The sequence below is a fragment of the Drosophila elegans genome, unplaced genomic scaffold, assembly GCF_018152505.1.
Source record: "Drosophila elegans isolate 14027-0461.03 unplaced genomic scaffold, ASM1815250v1 contig_149, whole genome shotgun sequence".
Lineage (NCBI taxonomy): Eukaryota > Metazoa > Arthropoda > Insecta > Diptera > Drosophilidae > Drosophila > Drosophila elegans.
Genome location: NW_024545513.1, coordinates 1,699,635 through 1,724,000, shown reverse-complemented (window position 1 = coordinate 1,724,000; position 24,366 = coordinate 1,699,635). Strand labels below are relative to the sequence as shown.

The following is a 24,366-nucleotide window of genomic DNA, read 5'->3' as shown; positions in this document are numbered from 1 at the left end:
TTGTTACACGAAATTCAAACTATTGGATATGAAAAATTGTTGTTTTTATAGTTTGTATAGCTTTGGAAATAACACGTTTTTAACACTTTTGTATATCTCTTTTTAGGTAAGCATATCAACAAAATTGGACTTAACCAAATTCCTACAAATATATTAATATGTGAGTAAAAATTTAAATTTCATATAAAACCTTACAATTTGTGGTAAATTTTATGAACTGTTTTTCTTAGTCACTTAATTTGATCATTTAAATTGCTGCAACATTTTGAATATTTAATCTATTTTTTTTATTTACCTTTTATACCGCTTGTTTCATGCTAATATATTTTTCACAATACTGCTGCATCGTTTGATTAATCATCGTGAAAACTGAAACGCTGTGAAATGAGCTATTTAAATTAATTAGTCCGATGGCTAAGGGTCACATTCTGATAATATATTACGCACATACATTCCATATATTACACACAGATGGCTTTTAATTACGTTTTTAAGCCTCTGGTTTGAACTAAAGTTGCGGTGAAATATTGTAATAAATTCAGCTGGCTGATTGTCTGTGCAGGTAAATTTAATCAATAAATAAAATGTAAATTTCTCCGCCAAGTAACTTTCTTTTCTTTCGCCCTCGTCTTTGTTTCGTTGTTAGAATTCATTCTTATTTTTTGATTGCTAGGCCTTGCGGCTGTTGACCTTCCGCCACTCCTCTTTGGTGGGAACAACCGCAAAAAAAGAAGGAGAATTGAAGAAAAGTTTGGGTGCGCGCCAAGAAAAGGCCGGGAATTCAAGTCACGACATTCGCACCTGCGGCGAATGGCGTTTAAAATTCAGCAAAAGGTCAACAAATGCCCAAGTGCCCAGGTAACTGATTCGGTCAGCTACGAAAAAATATAAAAGATATAAATAATACATAAGCATATTCCCATATGGTTACTTTGAATAATTGCAAACAGTAAGAGTCATGATTACAAATAAAAAAAGAACAAACTTAATTGAAAGTAAGTTTTACTAACACACAATTTTTCTGTATTTAATAAAATTTTAAAGCTACAGCTTTTGAAGGGTTATAGAATTATAACTAGGATTTTAAAACCAATTCAAAAAATTTCCAAAAGTAGGGACCAAAAACTGATCATTATCAAAGGACTTTTAGTTTTGAATCATATATACACATTTCCAAATAAGGGAAAAAAATTGAAAATCATTTTACAATAAATTTATAAAACAGGCATTCTAAAAAATACTTTTAATAATTTTTCAGCCCTGAAACGCACTGTCTTGGAACAATTTTTGTATTTTTATTTCTAGAGCGGCCAGTCAAAAAGGCTTGCTTCAATTACTTTGAGTTGTGCAAACCTTTTTTGACTTTTGTTCGTATTCTTTTCCCTGCCTTTCTATTGTCATACTTTCTCCGACTTCTACGTCCTTTCTTTTCCTTTATTTTCCGCCATAATTTTCAGTTACCCTTGTTGCCTTATTTTCCAATGTAAGGTGACGCTGTATATTTGAATTTTCAATGGCGAGCTCTGATGAATGTGAAAGTTTAGGGGAGGGGGGAGGGGTGAGGGGTGGGGAACCTAGTGGGTGGGCATTATGTCCTGCTATATACTGTGCTCAATGCCTCGTCAGTTTTTATTAAAAAACTCATTACATCTCGCTCAGCAGGACAATGCGGTCTATGATGGCGTATTTCACGAATAAAAGCACAAACATTTATTTAAGTTTTTTTTTCACAGCAATCACACACACAATTACTTGATTCAAACATTTTATATTGGAATTTAACAGCATGAAAGCCTGATTAATTAAATGGAGGAAGGGATAAATATAACTAAAATAAAACGAATACTACATTTAGCAAGTTCAATAAAACAAGCCATGTGTTTGAATTTATGATATTTTGCTTAGTTATTTGGTATCATTACTCCCTACACTAATACAAAAAACTGGAGTTAAAAATATTTGCATTTGCATCGTTTTAATTACCAGTGTACATTTTACACTTAAAATTTTAAATAAAGCAAAGCCAGTTTTTGAATACATAAAATGTTTGATCAATACTTGGCAGCATTACTTTAAAAGAATAAGGAAATCGAAAATAACCCTAATAATAACTATATAAAAGCTTTAATAAAATAGTTTCCTTTATTTTCACACTTAATTTCCTCTATTTTCCTCGCATTTCCACTGGTGTTTTATATTGGAGGTTAATTTCCTTTTGGATTGATTGGCTGTAAAGTTGTCTCAATTGGAGTTTGCTTGCCATTGATTTCCTTCGATTGCCCATGAATTTCCCATATTAAATTTCCTCTGCACTGAAGTGCTCGTATTTTCCTGCCTGGAAAATGTTGTTGGCTGTCTTTGCCATCTATTTTTGGTGCTGCAAACTTTGGGTTCACTTTCTTCCCTTAAGTAATTTGTTTTCTATTTATTTTTCACGTTTTTGAGGGTACACTTTTATGTTACTTTTTTGGATGAGTATTTACTTTACCAGCAGAGTGTAAAAAACAAAAAATGAAAACTATTTTGCGACACAATCCTTCCTGTTCTATCGTCCACTTTTCGATGGAGAAAGTTTTAATTTTAGCCAGGGAAAACGGGGCGGGGGGAAAGTAAATAGGGTGAAAGTGGTGTGCGGGAAACTTTTCAATAAACTATCGCATCGCACACATGCCACATATCCGCTTGCCAACTGTTGAGTTATTTTTTATATTGTTAGAGCAATCCCCTCCATATCCTTTATTCTCCCTACTCTCCCTTTCTCCCGTTTTCACTCGTCCCCTTCTCCCTTTCTCCGTTTGGCATTGATAAGCTGCGAATGGTTTGAACGCCATTTGCCAGTAGATTTGTTCACTGCAGAACTTGCTGGACTATTTGTTTGTTCATGAGAAAAGTTACTGGACCTACAGTGTGGTCTGCCTATAAAATATTTCTATGAGGCAAAATTAAAAAAAACATTTGAATTTTATTTAATTTGGATTATGCCTTATTTATTTTCATTAAATATATTATTGCTTTATAAATATAATACTTTTACATTAAAAACAAATATTTCTTTATCCTTCTTCTTTCCAAATCTTTTTTGGAATACTTAATTTAAATTATTTATTTATTTAAAAAGTTTCAAAGAATTTTATTTTTTATTTTAAGAATTTTATTTTTTATTTTTTTTTCTTTGACAAACAACATGTTTTTATAGTGATTAAAATATAAAATCAATCGATTTAAAATTGTTGTTGTTTAAATCTTTTTTCTTCTTTGACAGAAAGAAACTATTTCTTTTAAAAAGAAAATTTCATATATGTTTTGATTGATTTGAAAACTATTTTTCTAATTAAAAAATTTGTTGTTTAATTTGTTTATTTAAAATATATGTATTAATAAATAAATATGAAATCAATTGAAATGAAATTATTGTACTTTAAACATTTTTGGCCACTTGTTTTGGGTATTTTACTATATTATTTATATCCAAATTATTTGTCCATTATTTGGGATGGCCCTCTGTAACTTTTTTCGCCCGGTATTTGTTTTTCTCAGGGCTCTTCCACCCACCGCCTACTGTCGCCTTCCTGTCTTACTATAAAAGTTAAATTGCAATTTCGAAAAAGTATTTAATATGACAGTTGTGCAAGCGAGAGCAAATAAGAAAAATGAAGAAAATGGGGAAAATGGCTCAGGAAAGGATTGCAGGCAACCGGGAGGCGAAAGAAAAGCGACGATGAAAACAAGAGCTGGCAGCGGCCTCCACGCAAAATCTCGGCTTCAGAATGCTGTCAACGCAGTTGTTGCATTTTGCCAGTGAATTTTACACCCACTCAACACACTCAACCAACTCCGCCTCACCCTCAACCTCCCCATCCCTCAAAGTCGTTTTTATTCACCACCCCTTTTTTTGGACAGTGAAAATCGCTTAAGCAACAAAACCTGACAGCGAATCTAGTTTTGCTGAATGTCACTTCCAACCATTTTGAAGAGCGAATGGATGCGAATGGAAGCGAATGGATGGGAAGGGGGTACCCTTATGTTGATCGCATCAGGAGCGGCAATTGAAGGTGATTAAATGCTCGACCGAGCGGAAAATTAAAAGGTGGCGAAAAATGCTGAAAACATTTAAAGCTCTTTAAACAGTTCACCTTTTAAACATTTTAACAATCGTTTCAGAAAGCATATACGTGTATATCTATTAGTAATAATAAAAGAAGATCTCAGTTTAAAAATGTAATAAAAATTGATCTTAATAATTAAAAAAAAAAATTTAATAATAATAATGAAAGCATACAATTATACAATTTATTAAAGTAAAAAAATTAAATAAAGGTATTTAATAGTTCTTTAACTGTTTAACAAACACCTTTAAAGTAATAAAATCTGCTAATGAAAGTATATATAACTTAACATAATTATCTATAGCTAATTAAGGAAGATTTAAATTGATGAAATATTCTTTTTTTTTACTATTATAATAAAACATTTTTAATGATACTTCACAAGCTAATAAAGGTACTTAATAAATCCTTAACTTTTTTACAAGCAACATTTTTATTTTCTAATATGTATATATATATATATTTTTTTTTTGTGTAATTTGTATTTTTTAAATTCAATTTAGTTTAGGAATAAAGAAAATAATAATTGCTGCAAAATAAAAACGTCTCTAGAGTAAATGAATTAGAAATGTTGTATTTATTTAAAACATTTTTTACACGTCTTTTATCTTTATTTTAAGACTAATTAACATTTTTTAGAAAGCTTTTATTCGGAGTCCCAAAACATTTTGGGCCAAAACCTCTTTCAATTATGAGCCTATAGTTTTATTCAAGGTGAAATCAAACCAACCTGGGTCCCAATTCCCATTCTCGTATACACAAAGTTAATGGCAGATGTTAGAGTGGGACCTTCGAGACGAGTAGATGGATCCTTGTCCTTGACCTTGGCCCTCATGGCGTATTCGCAATTTATGGAAAAATATATATACGAAAACAAAATGAGCTCAGCGCATATGACCTGTTCGATGACAGGGATTTTAGTGAAATTCCGAATGCTCATAAATATTCGAATAAATTAAGCAAAAATGTTGCAGAGGCCATAATGAAATATTGACAAAATTGTACCTAAAATCAAGCCAAAATCAGCCAAGACCAATTTTTCGTATCCTTCAGATATACATACATACAAGTATATGTGTGTTTATTTGCACATATGTATATAAGAAGCAGCCAAAATTGGGTTCAATAAAAACAGGAAAACTCACGCACTTTACGACAAAAGAATGAATCTAAATCTTGGCCATAAAAAAGGTCAACATGAAACCAAGTGTAAATCGAAACCAAAGTCAAACGAGGCACGTTCCGATTTAAAAATGAAGAGTTTTTAGATTCGATAGAAATACATTTGGGCTGTCGTTTCGTTTCGATTCGTTCCATTTCGTTTCATTTGTCTTCGGCTCGTGTTTATTTTTAGCCAAAGTATTGGTGTTCCTTTGATGAACAGAATGGCTTTAAGTGTCATGTTTATGCTAAACATTTTCTGAATTTATTCCCGGGAGAAGCTCCTTGACTTATTTAGTTCACAGAATCATAGAACACAATTTAAGAATAGTTTTTAAGAAAACTCGATAGAAAATATTGCTTTTGGAATTGAAAAAATTTAAAAATTCAAGTTATTTGCATATTTCTGAACGAAATAGGTTTTGTTTAAATATGAAATTATTTATTCCTCAGACAATTTAAAAAGAAGTTATTGGAAAATATTGATTTTATTTCCTGCGAATTTAACAATCCAAGATAGGTTTTATATTTCTGGATGAAATAGCTTTATTTTGGGAACTTGATTAATTTAATTTGCATAACTATTAATTAAAAATAAATTAAAAATATTGAAAAATATTGCTTTCAATTCCTGAGGAGTTAACAATCCAAGATTATTTTTACATTGCTGTATAAATATTTATAAGGAGCTGTATTCTGCTGTTGCAATCCATTCTTGCTCAAACGTTGCCCACAAACACTTCGCTGAACAATATACAACTCAAATTGAGTTTCACCGACTAAATAATGGCCAAAAACGAACAGGTTAGTTAAAGTCGAAGGTTAAGAGAAATGAAAATAAAATGTGAAACAATCAAAGCGCATGTGATTTGCATAATTTGTAATGTGGAATTTCCGCTCACATGGCTCTCATTTCCTGTTACACACTCTCGCTCACTTTTCCGCCCTTTTCGCCCTTTTCGCCCTTTTCCCCCCGTATTTTCCCACTTTTCACCCAGCTTTCCCCCCGAATTTTCCCGCATTCCCCGCCAGATTTCCCGTCAGCTCTTCCATTCCGCTTGGATAACTGTTTAATATGCATAAACTTCACTGGGAAAATGTGGATGGGTGGCAGGTGGGTGAGCAATGGGCAGTGGGTGGTGGATGAGCAGTGGCAGCCCCACCCCCAAAGGAGATTTTTGGATGCTGTATCCTTCCGTTCGGTTGGCAAGCCAAAATCTGCCTTCGGGGGAAATTCGGGGGAAATTCGAGGGAAATTCAGGGGGTGAGTTTCGGTTGAGTTGGCCGTATGTTGTTCTGGCCTAATTGGTTGCCGCTACTGAGCGACGAACTTTATCTATCAGTTTTCTTACCATCTTCCTGCTTTAAAACACTCTTTTGAGCTCTTTTTCTGCGATATCCCCCCATTTTTATGGCATTTATCATTTGCTTTATGTAAAAAAGGCTTATCTAACCAGAAATTAATGTTGCTTCCTGCGTCGACATAAAAGTTTTCTAGATTTCACTCTGTACACATCCCTTTTGGAGCCCGCATAAAACTTTTCGCATCCGTTTTATATTCAAACAGTTTTATTTCGACCTGATTTTTAAACATGAATTAATAAAAAACACTTATTTAGCCCTGCGTCCCCGTTGAACCGCTTCGTTTAACTCTTTGCTTCCTTTTTTTCTTTCTTGTAGTTTGCTGTCCTTGTTGTGGGCAAGTTCTCATGGCGGCCTCCGGTGCGTATGAGCAATGTGGAAATGTAAGCCAGTTTGCGGCACATTTGCATACATGGCAAGGATGGCAAGGGTTTTTCAGTCCGCGAAGGAAGCTAATTTGCATTCGAGGGTCTGTAAACCAGGCATAGACAGACAGAAGGGCCGGGATTGATGTGTGTGTGTGTGTGTGTATGTGTCTAAGAGTGTGTGCTTTGTAAAGGGTGCGATAGGGAGGTGCGATTATGTCCTGGGCTCCTTTTGTGGTTGAGTTTTCAGTGGCTTTTCTTTTTTGGCGCTTTTTTTATGGGAAATACTTTGTGCGGTGCGTATTTTATGTTATTTGCCAGTGCTTTGCATACTTTGGGGCGTCTTTAAACTTGCATTTTGAATACGTTTTAAATGCCCCCTTGTGTGTGTGTGTGTGTGGCATCATAAAATGTTTTTGAGTTTCGGTTTGCGGTTTTTCACGCTTCCCTGGATACCTTTTTTTGGCAGAGCACTCACACATTTTTTCGTTTTTTTTTTTTTTTGTTCCGGCCCCGTCGTGTGTGCAATTAAAAAAGGGTTCACTTGCCCTTTTGCTCATTTCATTTGCATACCGCACCGTAGACCGCTTTTCCCTTTGGCGGCGTCAGCTGCCTCAAATTGATTTGCAACCTTGGCATGGAATCCCCGCTCGACAGGTCCCATTTGAAAGATGAAACCAAACCAAATCACCATCAAAAGTTGGTTTCATTTGAAACCACTCTCATATTATAATTGGATTCAATAATAATTTTAACTTGACTTTGAATTACAAATTAAAAGCTTATTCAAAATTGAAGAATATTAATTAAAAGTTAAAGATAACAATTATAAAATGCATTATTTCCTTGAGAAAAAAGCCCAATATTTCACATATAATATTAATTTAGATTTATTTATATTTTCTGGGAATTAAAAATAGGAATTAATTGGTTTCAGATTTAATCATTTTAATTTTACTGTGGCTATGTGACTTTTCATTACACATGAAAACCTTATTTAGAATTGAAGGATACGTTATAAAGTTAAGGATACCAGTTTTTAAATGTATTTTTAAGTTGGGACAATTATTTTTTATTAATATTTATTTATAATTCATATTTAGATAAAACGCTGAATATCCACTTGATATTTATAAGCAGGATTGATTTATTTGAGATTTAATCATATGAATTATAAAGTGACTTTTAATTACAAATTAAATCTAAGGAAAATCTGGATAAAACACTGAACTAAACTAAAGGTGTTTTACATATATAAGCCCAAAATGTCACACATTTAATGGGAAAAAATTAAAAAATTAATTTAATTTTGCCCGCTTGCCTCTTTTTAATACGATAAACAATCTTGAGATTTAATTATTTGAATTTTACTGTGGCTGTTGAGCATGTTGCTGTGGTCCAGGACAAACTGAATGGCCGGAGGCAACTTAATTAACGCGTGTCAAATTCATTTCGTTGGCCACACTGAAACAAATGTCTTCCACGCAGGACACGCAACTTATTTCATTGCTAGAGAACGTCTCAAAGTCAAATGGATACGTGATGAAATGTGCGTGGATAAACAATTGAAATGGAGAAAAACAAGATGAGAAAAAGACTGGGAAAGTTATGGGGTCAACAGGACATCAATTGATACTCTCACTAGATACTCCGAACAAATATAATTCTCTTAAAAAAATTATAAATAATAAGCAATAACATATATATCCCAAAATATTGTAATTAATTTTCAATGTTATTATTTATAAAGGGTTGAATATATATATATTATTTTGTAATACAAAAATTATAGCAGATATATTGAAGATCCTTAAATATGGTAGTTAATTTTTTAGTATTTACTACTTCTAAGTCCTACGACAAAGTATTAACTCCCAAAATAATTTGTGTAGGGTATATGGCAAGCATTTGAAAGTTTTTCTTTCCTTCAACTTCTCCACTTTTATGATTCCGAAATGTCTAAACAACAATTGAGATACAACATAAAGAAGAACAATAAGCAGAAGTACGATACAACAGTAGCAACAACTATAATATTAAATGAAATTTATTTTATTGCCGACAACAGACGCCAAGTTTTGTGTTTTCCCCGCCGACCCATTCTCGTTCTCATTCCGCTTGCCTTCACTTTCACTTTCACATTCGCATTCGCATTCACGGGCTTTCACTTTCTGCCCCAAAAAGTATGCTTTAGAAATTATCAAAGCGGAAACTGGCAAAATGAGTGTGGCACAGCAAAAGAGAGTAAAATGCGGACAGGTAAACCCAAAATGGACACCTGGCCTCAAGTGTTTTTATACACACACACACATACACAAAGGACCGAGGCAAACACATAAAACATAATTGCAAATTAACCTTTTTCTGATTTTCTTCACACACATACATAAAATCAGAAACAAACTCAGCGAACTTAAATAACTGTAATTTCATTTTGAGGATGCCCAAAAAAAAAACAACATTTTCCCGCCAGGCACTGAGCGAAAAAATACTCACTTAGCTGGTCAAAAAATTATATTTTATTTTTGTGAAATTCGAAATTCGAAAAAAAGAATATAAACATTTGGTTTTAATCTAAAGCCTATGCAAAGTCTCTTGCACTTTTTATTGTACCATAATAATATATCCTTTAATATTAAAAGAAATAAACATATCCTTTAATATTTAATTTAACAAAATTAAATAACATATTTCAATAAATTTGAGTAACGAAATGTGTAACGATTTTTTATAAGCTAGGTATCAAGCATACTTTTATGAGACTTAATCAAACTTAAAGTGTATTATTTTTTACAAAAGAATTAAAATGTTTTAAATTTATTTAAAGCCTAAACCTATATTTAGGCTAAGTTTAGTGATTTATTCATAAAGTTTATTGTGAGTTAATAACTATTTTATATTATAAAGCTGATTTATTGCATCCTTTCCACTTTTTTGTAGTTTTTTTGTAAGAGGACTCGAGGTCAAGTTATATATATTATATATGTATTATATATTTCCTAGGATATATATTATAATATTATTTTCGCTATTTTATTATTGTATATATATATATTTTTTACAGTGCTTTCAAGCGCGGCAGTGACAACTCCTACCTGTTGATGGGCAGACAAAGCACATCTGTGCATTAAGTAGGCAAAATTATTGAGTTAACTGTAATGTCGAAATAAACACGGCGAAAATGCGCGGAAAAAGTGGGCGGGGCAGGGGCGAAGGCGGGGTAGCCATTAACACAATTGCCTGGCTGGCGTTGTCAGGCGTCTTTGGGTTAATGATTTTTATGTGCATTTTAATGTGGCAACAGTTTTTCCCCCCATCCGTTTGGTTGCTCGTTTGCGTGTAAAATGAGTGAAAAATAATGAAAAAAGCGTCTGAAGCTGTGAAATGACACACTGGTAAAAAAAACGCAGTTCATCCAAGTATTTCGTATTCAAAAACAATATAATTCGCTTTGACCTTCATCCATTGCTTTATATGTATTTATATAAATTTTTTTAATTATATATTTTAAAACTGGAAATATTTAATTTTATTAAATGAACATTTCGGGAATTGAATTTAATAGCTGCATTTCTTATTCAATTTCGAAATGAAAATCCAATTTAAATTAAAACCTAATCAAAATACATTTTATTTTATTTTAAAAGTTATATTTATTTAGTTGTAGTACTCGGTTTTTTTTTTTAATACACACGCACATACACACATGGACATTATTTGACTACAATAACATAAAATTAAGCAGGTGGTTTTTGGGTGGATTTTGTGGGTGGTGCAGAAAGAGACGGCGACACATGTGCGCTGCGGGGTAATAAAGTTGATTGCTTTGACAACTTGTGTCGCCAAGTTTTACGCTCTGCGAAAACTCCTCACATTACAAACTTCAATTATAATGCAAAAACATTATCTTGTAATTTTAAGGCTGTTGCGACGGCTGTAGAGATTGATTTTCATAAAGTCTCATGTTGTTTAAGGATTTAATTGGGTGCCGCATGTGTTTTCCGAAAGGAGTTTAGAACCACTAGAGAATATTAATTAATTAATTCATTAAAAGAAAACCTATCAAAGTCACTAAAATAAATTAGTTAAAATCTTAATACAGCTAAGTTTTGATTAAAATATTCTTCTTTTTATTCTTTCTTATTTTTTGTGACTTCAATTAGCTATTTCGAATTTTCAAAAATGTACATAATTATTATATTAATCTCCACCAATTATTTCTTCTGTGTAAAAATCTAAATACATCGCATAAATTTTTTTTTCATAATACTGCCACAAATGTGGCCAAGTGAACTGTTCCCAATTCCTATTTGGTTTTGGCCACAGTGTTATTTGAGTAAAGTTTTTCTTAAATTTTTTTTAGGAAAATTGAACTGTCAACAGCATAAAACGATTGCCCCAGCAGGCTGAAAGTACAAATCTGTGGAAAAATAAGCGAAGGTGCGCTATATAGAATGTGAAATGAAAGAAAGTTTTTTACCTTTCACCTTTCCCCTGTCTCTCTTTTACTGTTGCCCGGCGGCAGGGAAAATGTGAGCTGGAAAAAAGATAACCAGTATAAAAGTTTTAAATGCTGAAATTAACAAAATCGCTTGGGTATACCATTATTTACTACAAAAGTTTGATTATTTATGTGCTTGGATTAAAAGGGCATAGTAAACTAATGTTTTGTGTTTAAATTGCTAATAAAGTACGAAAGTTTTGAATTTTTCAAGCAATTTCAAAGGCTGGTTTTCAACTTTGAGTTAGTAAAATAATAATATTAAATACCAATTGGATTCTATGAATAATACTTTTCCTTGTTATCTTTTGAGGAGACCATATTGACTTGGCACTAGGTGTATGTTTGGCTATGCGGCGAGTCCATGGAGAATGGCAGTCAACTGTTGATTGAACATCTGCGTTGCCTTTTCATTTGCATATTTATATTCTTGTTGATTTTTCCTCGTTCGCTTTTCCTTTCTTACACACACCATTTTATCATTTTGTTTTTTATTGTTGCCTTAGACAAAGTTTGCCTATTGTTGCGCCACTCGATTTGCATATGAAAATTGACATACAAAATGTCACCACAAAAATGTGTTTCTATGATATTTCGATTTGATTTCGATTCCATTTCGATTCGTCATGTCAAATGGGGGAAATTAACTAGCGAGCATTATACAATTTTCATGAATTTTCCTTTCGGCAAATTTTGATTTTCCATTTTCCAAGCAATTAGCAGTAGGTGCTGTTCACCTTTGAAGCGCCGTGCAGCAAAACTTTTCCTGACTTTTCGCCCATGGCCACAAGAATTTCCCCCTGTATTTTTTGGGCATGTATGTGTGTGAGTATCGTTTTTTTTCATTTTCCTCCTCTTCGCCCATAATGTGCTTATCTAAATATTGGCTTCATAAAGCGGTAATTATCGAATTTCGGTACGAAGGTGCTTCTCTAGCTTTCACTAGACCTTAAAATCAGGATCTTAGAAATGGCAGAAATTTAATGAGCGGCGGAAACCATAGATGCCAAAACTTTAGCTTGATTTTATCATCTCAATTTTTGGTATTTTATATAATTATTTATTTAAGGAGCTTTCAAATTATTAATACTTTTGTTTACCCCTTTTGACCACAACTTCTTCATTATTTTTTGTTGCGTATTGAAAACAGTAAGCAAAGTTTAAGGAACTCTCTCTGTCTCCCTTTTTCTTCTTTGTGGCTTTAAGACAAATGACAAAAATTGTCTTGCCTAATACATACATACTTAAACACACATACACTCGCATGACAACCTGGTAGGCATCGTAAATTTGTGATACCCTTTTTCGGAGTATCATGATTATATCAATAAATATGTGTCATATCATATATTAATATTCCTTTTATTTAATTTAAAAATATACAAAATCTTCCTTATTTAATAAATTTTATGATAAATTCTTAACTTAACAATAATAAAAATATTTCCTGTGTTGTTTGTTAGACATTTGACTTGCAATATTTGATGAAAAATAATTGTGGAATATAATAATAATCAAAATTTATATTTATACAACATACAAATGATCAAAAGATACATTTTATATTCATACATAATAGATTAAATAAAGGAAATGCTTTTAAAGTTGGTAATTTTATTTAAATAAAATGTCTTTTGTTGTATTTATATGAAAGCTTAATTTGATAAACCAAATAATATTAATAAAAATACTTCAATATTTCAATTTGTTTACGTAGCGTGTCTTTTTAAAATGAAAAACAATATTTCTTTGAATTTTGGCCAGGTAACTTAAAGCTTCGGCGTTTAAAGAGATGTTTTTGGTGGCTGTCAGCGGACGAGGACAACCAAAACAACCAAGAGCAGGCGATGTCCTCGTTCCTTGTCCTCGTCATGGCTTGTCCTTCAAAAAAAAAAAGAATAAAAAAAACAGAAAGTTGGGTGCTCTCAATATTTATTAAGCTTTTATTCAAGCCATCAGGCATTAGGGATAACGATGTGTCGTTGCAGCAGCGGCAGCAACAGCTTCTGGGAAAATCCTTTCGAACCCCCAACTCCACAACCCCCTCCTCACTATCCCGCCCTAAAATGCCTCAAAGGCTTAGCCATGGGCGGCGAAAAGCCTACAAGGAAGGAAAACCAGGCAAGTCATGAAAATGTAGTCGACGTATTTGGGTCCCGGGACCAATTGGCCATTAAGTATACGCCGTGTTCGCCGTAGATGCTTCCCACTGAAACGCCCTGAATGAAATGGTCTCGAAATGGGCGGCACAGCTGCCGGAACTTCCTAGGCTTGCACTCTATATTTAAATGTAATGTCGTTGCTTAAATCGATGCTTCTATTCTACGTATTACCAGTGTACAGATTTTATTATTCTCTATTGAATAGAGAAAGCTCATGCATTTGGTATCTATGGGATAAATAATATGCAGGTAATAGCATTATAAAAATAACAAAATAAAATAGGTACAAAAGAATTATATATATATAAGTTAATTTAAATTAAACAAAATATTATTATTTAAGAAATAAATACGTTCAAGTGGGCAGAGTAATGTATTTTACAATCTAATGAAATGTTTGAGTTATAGTTTATAACATAAACAATTTGAATTAACCTTAACCTTAGTTGTAACTTTTAATTTTTTAAAAGCTTTTCTTTTTAAGCTTTTCTTCTTTAATAAATAAATAATAAAGTCCATAATTTAAAAGTTAATTATTTATTAAAAAAGCAAAAGCAAGCAGTCACAAAAGTTTTTACTTTTATTTTTTAAAAGTTTTTTTTTACTCAGTTGTTAAAAAAATATATTTAGCATAGAGAAAACAACAAAAAAAGAATATTGAATTAGAAACGAAGACAGAGAAGCATAACACTTGATGATATTGAATTCCAGCTACCATTGGCATGCATAAATTTTCATTTTATATATATACATTTAGCTCCCGAAAACTAAAAATCCATTAAAATGCACTTGAGCGTTTCCACAGGATGCAGGCGGAAAATCTCCAAAAAGGGAAATCACAGAATTCAATTTGAGCAATTTCCTGTTTTTCAAAAAGTGCTCCTTGCTTGTGGGTCAAAATTAATATGTGCTAAGCGGGCCAAAAAAAATAATAAAAAGCAAAAAGAAAATGAAAATAAAAATAAAATTTAAGAAAAAGAGAAAGAGAAAGAGAAGGAAAAAGAAAAAACGATGGAAATGGAATGGCTCTTGAAAGTCACTCATAATAAAAGGAGACCCGAGTTAACGCTTTTCCACCTCCACTTTCCACAAGCCGCATTTCTTTTCGCTTTTCCATGGCGCACTTTCAATTGAATTTTTCAATTCAAATTGAAATTAATATTCACTTTGAGCATATCAATATACACGGCTATATGGCATACATTCTGGACTGGGATTAGACTCCCGCAGGCAATACATCGTCAAAATAAAATCAATACCAGAATTTGTTTTGATGAGCCGGAATTAATGGAAATTTCAAATAAAGCACAACTTTATCGATTTTGTGGAAGAGGGCAAAAAAAAAATCGGATTGGGTGAATTCAGATAAAAAGAATAGGATTTATATGGGGGGCTATAAAGAAGATGCCAGACATTTACGACAACCATTTGATTTACTCAAATGAGGACAATGTCAAACCCAAATTTTAAATTGACAATGGGCCATAAAAAGGGAGCACCCCAAAAACGCAGTGAAATGAAATGGAAAGTGAAAGGGAAATGAAAATGAAAACGTGAGTTAAAAGAAACGAGAACCTTCTCATCTAATAAGTGTAATCATCATCAAAAAATATTTTATAATATACTTAATGAAAGTCAAATTAAGAAGAACTAGATGAAAAGAGAGTTTCATGCACGTGACTTCATTTAATATACTAAAAAGTGAAGTAAATGATGTACAAGCAAGCCTTAAAAACAAAATTAAATACAACATTGGGGTACTTTACTTAATACAGGAAAACTATTTCTGCTTTTTTGCGCAATTATTTAAAATAAAAACTTGTTCTTACTATTTTTTGCTCAATTTCATTATTTTGTGCTTCAATTTTCATTCAGTGCGGCTTTTAGTTATTTAAAATATGAAAATATTAACATTTTTGAACAATTTTCATTTGACTATATTGGAATTGATTTTAATATTTAAAAATGTAATTTTTGCTTAAGCAATTTAAATTAAATGCATAATTTAAAATTAAATCATGTCATATAAAATGCATTATGTTTAATATTTTGATTAAATATTCAATTTAAATGCTAAATAAATATTTATTACATTTTTGTATCATTGTACTTTGGAAACTACAAATCATTGACAGAAAAATCTAATTAAATTTTAGTTTGCCAGCAAAGTAATTGAAATTGATGTGAAATAGTTCTGGGGGAAACAAAGAAAATCTGTGGGTCAGACTGCAGTTTTCCAATTTCGGCACAATAATTGAGGGCGGCAAGCCAACTGCAGAGATAAACGAAAAACTTTCGGCATTCGAGAACTTCTTGTGTCCTCCTCGTCTTGTCTCCTGTCTCCTGTCAAGCTGCTCGTTGTAAAGCCTTGAGAGTCCTGGGCTCAGAACTCATTACAAGAGTCCTGCGGAGGCACAAACTTTCCGACTAATCCGTGATTAAATACTCAGTCCCGGCGACTCCCTTATTTTGGGTTGGCTTTTTTGTGTTGGTTGCCGTTCAATCAGGCCATCAGAAGCTGCTTTTCGTTTCTTTTGCCCACCGGAAGCGGAAGTGGCCAGGATCCCATTTTGACCCTTTCAAAGTCCTGCACTTCCAGCTTAAGTTTACACTGTTCAATGGAATACAAATACCTGTCTATTGAAACAAAAATTATTTAGTTATTATTATAATTATATTATATATAATGTATTGTATTTAATGCTACAATTGTCTGCTTACAATAATTAAATTTCCAATTATGTTTTATTTTAACTGAGCTTTCTATTCAAATATTGTTTTAACCTCGTATATTCATAATTTTATGCTTTAGTTTTGAATCAATTTTATTGTTCTTTTATAGAAACACTAATAAAAACTAAATAAAAAATATGTCCTTTTTGTTGCAAATGTACTATGTTTAAAATTAATATTGCTTAAATTAAAAGCAAATGTTCAGATATTCAAATCTATACCGAGACACGTCAAATAAAATATTTACAAATAATTGAATATTTCCATATATAAAACAACTAAAAACCGAACTGACTGAAAATCAAAGAGAAATTAAAGTTGAGTAAGAAATACTTGGGCTTACAACGCTTTTTTTAACAGAGTATCAAACTGATGTTGGCAATACTTATTCAATATTCAATAGTTGTTAGGACTTAAAAAAAAACTGTTTTATTTAACAGAAACTGTTTTTAAATTTGATTTTTTTTTTTAAGAAAGTATTGTTATGGGTAGAAATATTGGGATTGACACTTATTATTATCGTAACCCTTTGACATCCCAAAGCTTTATGTTTCAAACAGAAGATGCGAATTTATTAAAGGATTTTATTTAAATGACAGCAGTCATGTTTCATACTTTATTATGGGATATCAATGGGCTAAGACCCTCGTCTTGATTTTATTTATGTGCCTTTCACTCGAGTTCATATTTGTAAAACATTTGATATTTTGTTGCCTGTTGCCGCCTGCAATTGAAATCAATAAATGTCGGCCCGAGCACATTTTCACATTTTCTCCTCACTTTGCCACCGAGAAAAACTGAGCTTCAAAGAATATATGACGAAAGTGCTTTGGACGAGATGGCAATGGAAATTTTCATTCCGCATTTATGGTTTTCACACTCTTTGGAAGTCATTTGCAGCGCCATCACGTGCCGACAATCACGCAAAATCATTGCGCCGTCATTTATTAGCAGGACAAAAAGGGCGGAAAATGGGAAAACCTCTCATGGAGTTGCCACTTCCGCTTTATCTTTTCCTTGACGCAGGTCCAATGTCACTGCCCAGGAATTTTCTCCCTCGTCCATTTGGTTAGGTCAGCAAATTGTTTGGGGCCTGCGTTAGATGAAGATATGAAATTTGAAGAGCTCAATTTATCATTTCCAGAGAATAAGGCACTTGGAATAAAGATAATAATTTACCCAAAAACATATTTATTTTAAATTATATACAATGTTTATAAATCCATCGAACTACTTTCATTAAAAAAATTAGATCGTTAGATGAAGACATGAAATTTGGAGAGCTCAATGTATCATTTCCAGATAGCTAGGCGTTTCCAAAAAATAATATTTACATAAAAATGATTTATTTCAAATAATAAACAATGTTTTCAAATCAATTGAGCTATTTTCATTAAAATACTTCACATAATTCCCAAATAAAAACTGTTTAAAACACTGTTACAAACTTAGTTTAAAAAACTAAACGACAAGTAACATACTATTGTTATATGAAATGCCTTATGTTTTGATCTGATAAAAGTAGAGTTGTTCTTAAAAAACAATTGTAAAACCCATAATTTGCCAACGTTTTGTGTAGTGTACTTACGGAATCCGACTACTATTTTAATAAAGATTTCAGACCGAATTGGTGAATTTGTGAACTTCCAGGAAAATTCTAAGCGCAACAAGTCGATCACTCTGGATAATAAATTAATGGCACTTGTTTTGGGTTCGGTGACCTCTGAACCGTTGAGCACTGAACCCAACCCATGTCATTTAGATCTACGGGCAGTGGTGAAAATTTATAGCCTTGTTTATATTGTCAATATCGCTTTTGGCCAAACATTTTCTCTTGTTGACATTCTTGGCCATTTATTAACAATAGTCTTTGGATCATCCGTCTTAATCAATGCAACCATACCCATTTATTCATGTGATTTTGTGGAAACATATCTATTTGTGGGCAACATTTTGTATAAAAAATTCTGTTTACAAGGGTACTTCCGCAGTCTTTATATATTTATATTAATTGTTATCAATTGCCTACATTTATCACATGCAATTGATCAGGGAAATGAAATGTTTATTATTTTTTTTTAGAGAGAAAACAAGCGAAGAATGAGTTTGCATGCTTTACCGAATGCATTGCACTAATTAAATAATAATAATATATTTTGGCAACCTGTTGACGTTTGCGCGGAACTTAATTGATTTTTCATAATAATATCTGCCATGGATTATATTTTTTGGGGATTAACAAATGAACAGAAGAATTATATTTAGATTTAAAACTTTTTATCATTATAATTCTACGAAAGAATAGACAAATATTTGTCATAATTGTTTGAACGCGAATTCTTGGCAACATTTCTTTATTTTTAAATTTAACGCATTTTTAGCATATTTTAAGTAGTTGATGGCTTGCTAAAAAGGTTACCAATATATAAATACAATATTAATATTTCATTAAACAAATAAATATAATCTGACCATTTCAAATGAATTTGAAGTCCTGCAATTTGTCACAGTAATTATTTTATTCATTCGTTCGGACGCTGGTCCGTTGAAAATCCGCTTAAATGTAATAAAAATAAATTTAAATTGAAATACGCTTTTTGTAGACAGACTTGAACAGCCTGCCAATGTAAACATAGACAGAACATGGTGCTTGCTACACTGAAAAGATAAATGCTCAATTATTTTATTTTAAGCTTATACCTCATTTTGAGTGCAGAAAAACGTTTGTCAAATTTAGGAAGTGACCAAAAAAGATTTAAATCTTAAATATTAGACTGCTTAACAAAAATATGTTAAATAACGAACGAAAGATTTATGATTTTATGGATTAATATATATTTAAAATAAGAACACTTTAAATCAAGATAGTTTTTGTATTATTAATTTTATAACACAAATATATATAAAATAAATATAAAATATAAAATTCTGTAAAATAATATTTTTTTAATATATTAGAATTTTGTATTATTTATTTAATATAGAAAACCCCTTAAAAAAAACTGTGGGTCGATATTTCTTAGAGTGAGGCAAGTTGGGACGACTCAATCGCCTGGGGATTGGGGTCTGATTTGGGTGTTTCGCGTCTGATTGACCGTATCGCCCATCTGTTCTGGGACCGTTTTTTGGGGTGTCGCATTCAAGGGTCACGCTTAGGTTTGTTACATTCTGTTCTAATTAAACCATTTTGAAGTTGATTGCGTTTTCAGTACGAGGTTTTCCCGCTGCCGTTTTCCACCGATAAATCAAATTTGAATGTTTGAGTGCTGCTCAAATTGACTGCCCACTTTTACCGCCCCCTCCCCCCAACCAAAAAAACCAAATAAAAAAACCCGAATCGAACACACGCCACGCAAAAATGTTGAAGGTCGCGCGGGGAATTCGCATTGGAATTGGAATCTGTATAGTATTCGCTTTTTTTAAATACATAATAAATCCGTTGTTTAAATTCTTTTCCGGTGGCCTCCAGGGAGCAGAATGCTCAAAGCAATTCAGCCCACCTCGAATCGCATTTAAAACAATCTACATAAAGTTCTTTTTTGCTTCAATTGGGATTCTGTGTTAATGCATACTGTCTTTTTAAATAAGACTTATTAGTAATGGCTTATTTAGCGATGTTTGCAAATTAAATTTAATTTTGACAATATATTAAAATTTATATTATCTCTGATTAGTATATACTTTAAAAAGTTACTGATTTCTTGTTCTAAGCCAACATGTAATTTGTTCAATGGCACATACTCCAAACTAGTTTCTTGTTCCAAAAATACACTTAAAAATTTGACTTTTAGAGACAATTGTTTTTATAAATAATTTAACAGTTAATTTAATTTAATCGAGCATATTTTTTTGTTACTTTAAATATTTCTTAAACATATTGAAACCCAATTCTATAACAAATAACTTGTTTAATGACTTGCAATAAGTTTCTCAGTAGATCAAAATGATTTCTTTGGCTTAGCTTAAACAATACCGTTGTACGCTTTCTATTTGATTGAGGATAAGCTTTTCCCGTACCCTTCATTAGTGATTTTTCAGAGCAGTAATAAACGCTAACTTTTCCAATCGCATTAAAGTTCCTGAACAGGCATATACTCGTATATATAGCTATATAACCGACAAACCGAATCGTGACCTTGTTGCCGGGAATCAATTTGACGAAAAAGGGAGTATATCATAATTGAGCTACTCGATTGCTTTGCCTTCCGTTCCATTGTAGTTCCTGTAATCAGCAGAACTTTTCCCCAAAGTGCCCCGCACTTTGCCTCCTCGCATTTTCCCCGGAATTTTCCCTTGTGGGTCTATCTGTCAGCTCACACGATGAGTACTTAGTACTACAGGGACAAAAAGCGATTTGAATTTTTCGGCAGCCGCTGCCTTAACCCCTAACAACCTATATCCGTTTCTCTGCCACGAAAGAGATGGCTATATTGCGTTGGAAAGAGCCAGACAGTCGTAGAGAGACAGAGACAGAGACAAAGAGAGAGACGCCTGTCAATTTTCATTTTCATCGCGAGTAAGCGAAAAGGGAAATTTAAATGAGGCAATCTTTTCCCTTTTTTCCTTTTTTTTTTGTGTGTGTATTCCTTTTGTTGTTTACCAGGCTTAAAGGCGTACGTGTGTATGTGTGTGTGTGTGTGTGTGCGTGTTGGCTCTTTTGCTAATTACGTGCTGCTTACCAAGGATATATGAAGGGATAAGGGGGCATTCCCCCAGAGGTTATGCCCGAATTCGTTACGAATTCGAATCAAATCACTGCAAATCGTAATGGCAAGCGACTATGCTATTTATAGACGCTCATTATGGGCATTTTTGACATTGGCCAAAGTCAGGGGGTGTTTTTCTATTTTTTCCGGCAACTGCCAGATTTTTGGCGCCAGTGAAGCAGGCAAAGTCACAGAGATGTGAGACTGTCTCAAAAGTATCTACAGTTGAGGTCAAAATAGAAGCAAGTTAATTGTTAAAGAAAAAAGTTAGATATTTGTGTTTTTAAAGTATGTTTTTTTGCCGTTGCTTCAGTGCCATAAAAAAGGAAAATAAGGAAAAATAATACAAAATATTACAAAAATATAGTTTACCAAAAATATTTTTTGTTTTTGGGTAGCGATAAATGCTTATCATATAATTTTAAAAATTTTCTTAAACAGTTGGGAGTAGTCGTCGAAATATTTATATATATTTAAATTAAAAACCTTGTTGATTTACTTATACATATAAATATTTACATTGAAAAAGCGGATATATAATTTTAAAATGAGACAAAAAAGTAAAATAACTTTAAATTTTTGTAAATGTTTTGAATTCAAATTAATCTTTGCTAATATTTCACCTGCGCAATTGGGAAAATGAGTTTTGCTTAACCATTTGGCTTGATAAATTGTCAAAGCTTTGAGTAACTGTTATCTCAATGAATCAGGCCATTTTTTAGCTTCTAGACTTGGCGACTTGTCAAAGTATCTCTGAATCTCTGGTCCTTGAGTCCTCGAATTAAGCCGGCGTCTTGTTGCCCACACACGAATGGGATTCCTTTTCCTTTTTTTTGTGATTCTGATGGGCCTAATGCTTAATAACAATTTCATTTACATTTTCGGTACATTTCACATCGGCTTTGGCCCAAGCGGCGTATGCGCAATGTCCCGGAGCCGAAAAGGTATTGTTTTTATTTGTTTTTTTCACAGCCACACAAAAGGGTTTTACTTATACATTTTATGATTTTTCCATTCTCAGCCTACTTTTTGAACTCAATTCAATTAATTGAGACATTTCGTTTAGTCGAGTTTTTTTTTCTATTTGTTTCGTTTCGTTTTGGACTTGGGATTTGCCACGCCCCCACCTCCACCTTTGCCACCGCCCTTATCCTGACCACGCCCCCCAAGGATATTCGCTTTGTCCCTAGTGCAACGTAATTATAATGCACAAAGGCTAATTAAAGCGCAAACTGGGGAATAAAGGTGAACAATGTATTGGGTCTTGTATTGAAGTTAAAAATACAAGGTAACAATACAGCCATTATTTTTTTTCTTTTTGCTGATACAGTGTCACTTAATTACCATAAGGGGCTGATAAGTATCGCAATGTACCACAAAATTGCCGGTTTTAATTAGAGCTGCCCAGCCCAACCAAACTTTTATACGATCGCTTTGTTTTTTTCCCAATTTTATGTGTGCTTATAAAGTATAGGCTAAAACTAAGTACATTAATTGTAGGCCCAATTTAAGTTAATTAACTGTAAGAAAAGGAAAACAACAACTTAAGGGATGGCTAATAAATACACAATCAAAATAATATTCATATTTCTTAGGTATATAAAACGTTTATGATTTAATATTTGATTAAAACGTTGCTCATATTGAGATTGTAATGGGTGTTTCTAATATAGGTCTATCAGTGAATTCGCTTGGATTTTCAAGTTACTTATAAAAGTGTCTAAAAGTATGCAACAATATATTCTTCCCTTTATATTTCATTCCAAAAAACAGGTTTACAATTTTCACTGCATACTTTTTGTAACCCATAAAGGTGATAGTGTATTTTGTGCCCAAAAAAAAATTAAGAATATAAATTAGATGACTTATGCTGCCAATGGTATGTATATATGTAACCCCTCTAGAAGGTTTTTTGCATTACTTCGACGACTACGTCCCAGATAATCTGCACTACGCCGTATGTTTTAATCTCGACCTTGTAGTAGCCGTCGGAAAGGTAGTTGGGAAATCCGGAGGTGTCCATAGTGCACTTTTCGTAAGCAAATTTTTGTGCGGTAACAAATTCCAGAGTGTCCTTGAATTGTGGAAAATTCGAACAACTGGCGGCGGACTTCATGGCAATGTCCTTGTAGAAGGTGTTCAAATTTTCGTAGGCACCCCTGCGCGGCACGGAATAGGGTTCGAGTTTGTAGGTGACGCCGCCATCGCTGCTGCGATATATGTTCACCTCCGCCTCAAGGTCTTTGGGCACGTCGATGTTGAAGTACAGGGTACCACTCATTCCGTACTCCCCGCGACTTATTCGCTCCAGTCGACAATCGCCACCGGCCAGCGACTCATTGCTGGTCGTCATTTGAATCGATCGTGGCACATATGTCCAGGTTTTCTGTTTTCAATTTTAACAAATAAAAATATATATTAAGCAAGAAAGCTATTACATAAATTAAATGTTCCTTAAAGTAGTTAAATTTCGATTTATAAGCGTATTTGTCTAAGAAAACATATCTAGCTTAAATTTGGTTCTTAAGTTATATGATATCGTAATCTGATTTTAATAAAATTGAAAGCGTAGATCTATTTTTTTAATTTCTTTATTTTAACATTCCGATTGTTCCCATTTTAATCAAATTTAAAAAGTAATTCTGAGATACCAAAACCATTACTATATCTCGAAGAACTAACAAAACAAAAGAGCAAAGTTACAATTATTATAATTTTTTCCCGATTGTTCGTATATAGGAAGACAACTTTAAGGAAAATTTCATGCAGATAGATTTAAAACTGATAGAAAGCGGACAAAAGCACAAACGGACCTTCTGCCAGGGTATAACTATATATATTTAACAAAAACTAATCCAAATGCTCACTTGACTGGGAATGAGTGCTCCAAATGCCAAACAACTAGTCAGCAGGAGTATAATTGTGGGCAGCATTCTTACTGTTGATTTTAACCCGCTCTAAATGTGCTCAAATTGGCTATCCATTTATATGCACATTTTCAGTTTAGCTCTTAACTTTCAAATCAGTGTTAACAATTTTCCACAATTGCCATAATGCAATAGTAATTATTTAAACAATTTTCTCGTGTAGTAAAAGATTGTAAACTGTCGTATAAATTGTATTAAAAACGAATACAACGAAAGAGATTTTATTCAAAACAAATTATTTCCCTCTTATCATTATCACTGGAAAAAAAAACGTAGTAATTCTCATTGTTTTGTGCTCAATTTAAATATGTTTCGGTTTGATTTTCATCCATTGTAGTTATTT

General features: G+C 32.6%; 2 protein-coding genes across 2 annotated transcripts in view; one reads left to right on the top strand and one right to left on the bottom strand.

The window, feature by feature from the left end:
- LOC108137296 overlaps positions 1 to 24,366 on the top strand; it is a 58,147-nt gene that overhangs the window by 24,397 nt on the left and 9,384 nt on the right. The window lies entirely within an intron of this gene.
- Positions 22,740 to 24,034, bottom strand: LOC108137297. The gene is made up of 2 exons (XM_017258918.2): positions 23,964 to 24,034; positions 22,740 to 23,482 (listed from the first exon to the last, which is right to left on the bottom strand). Exons 1-2 carry the CDS (start codon positions 24,027 to 24,029, stop codon positions 22,997 to 22,999), a joined length of 552 nt encoding a protein of 183 aa, XP_017114407.1. The 5' UTR covers positions 24,030 to 24,034; the 3' UTR covers positions 22,740 to 22,996.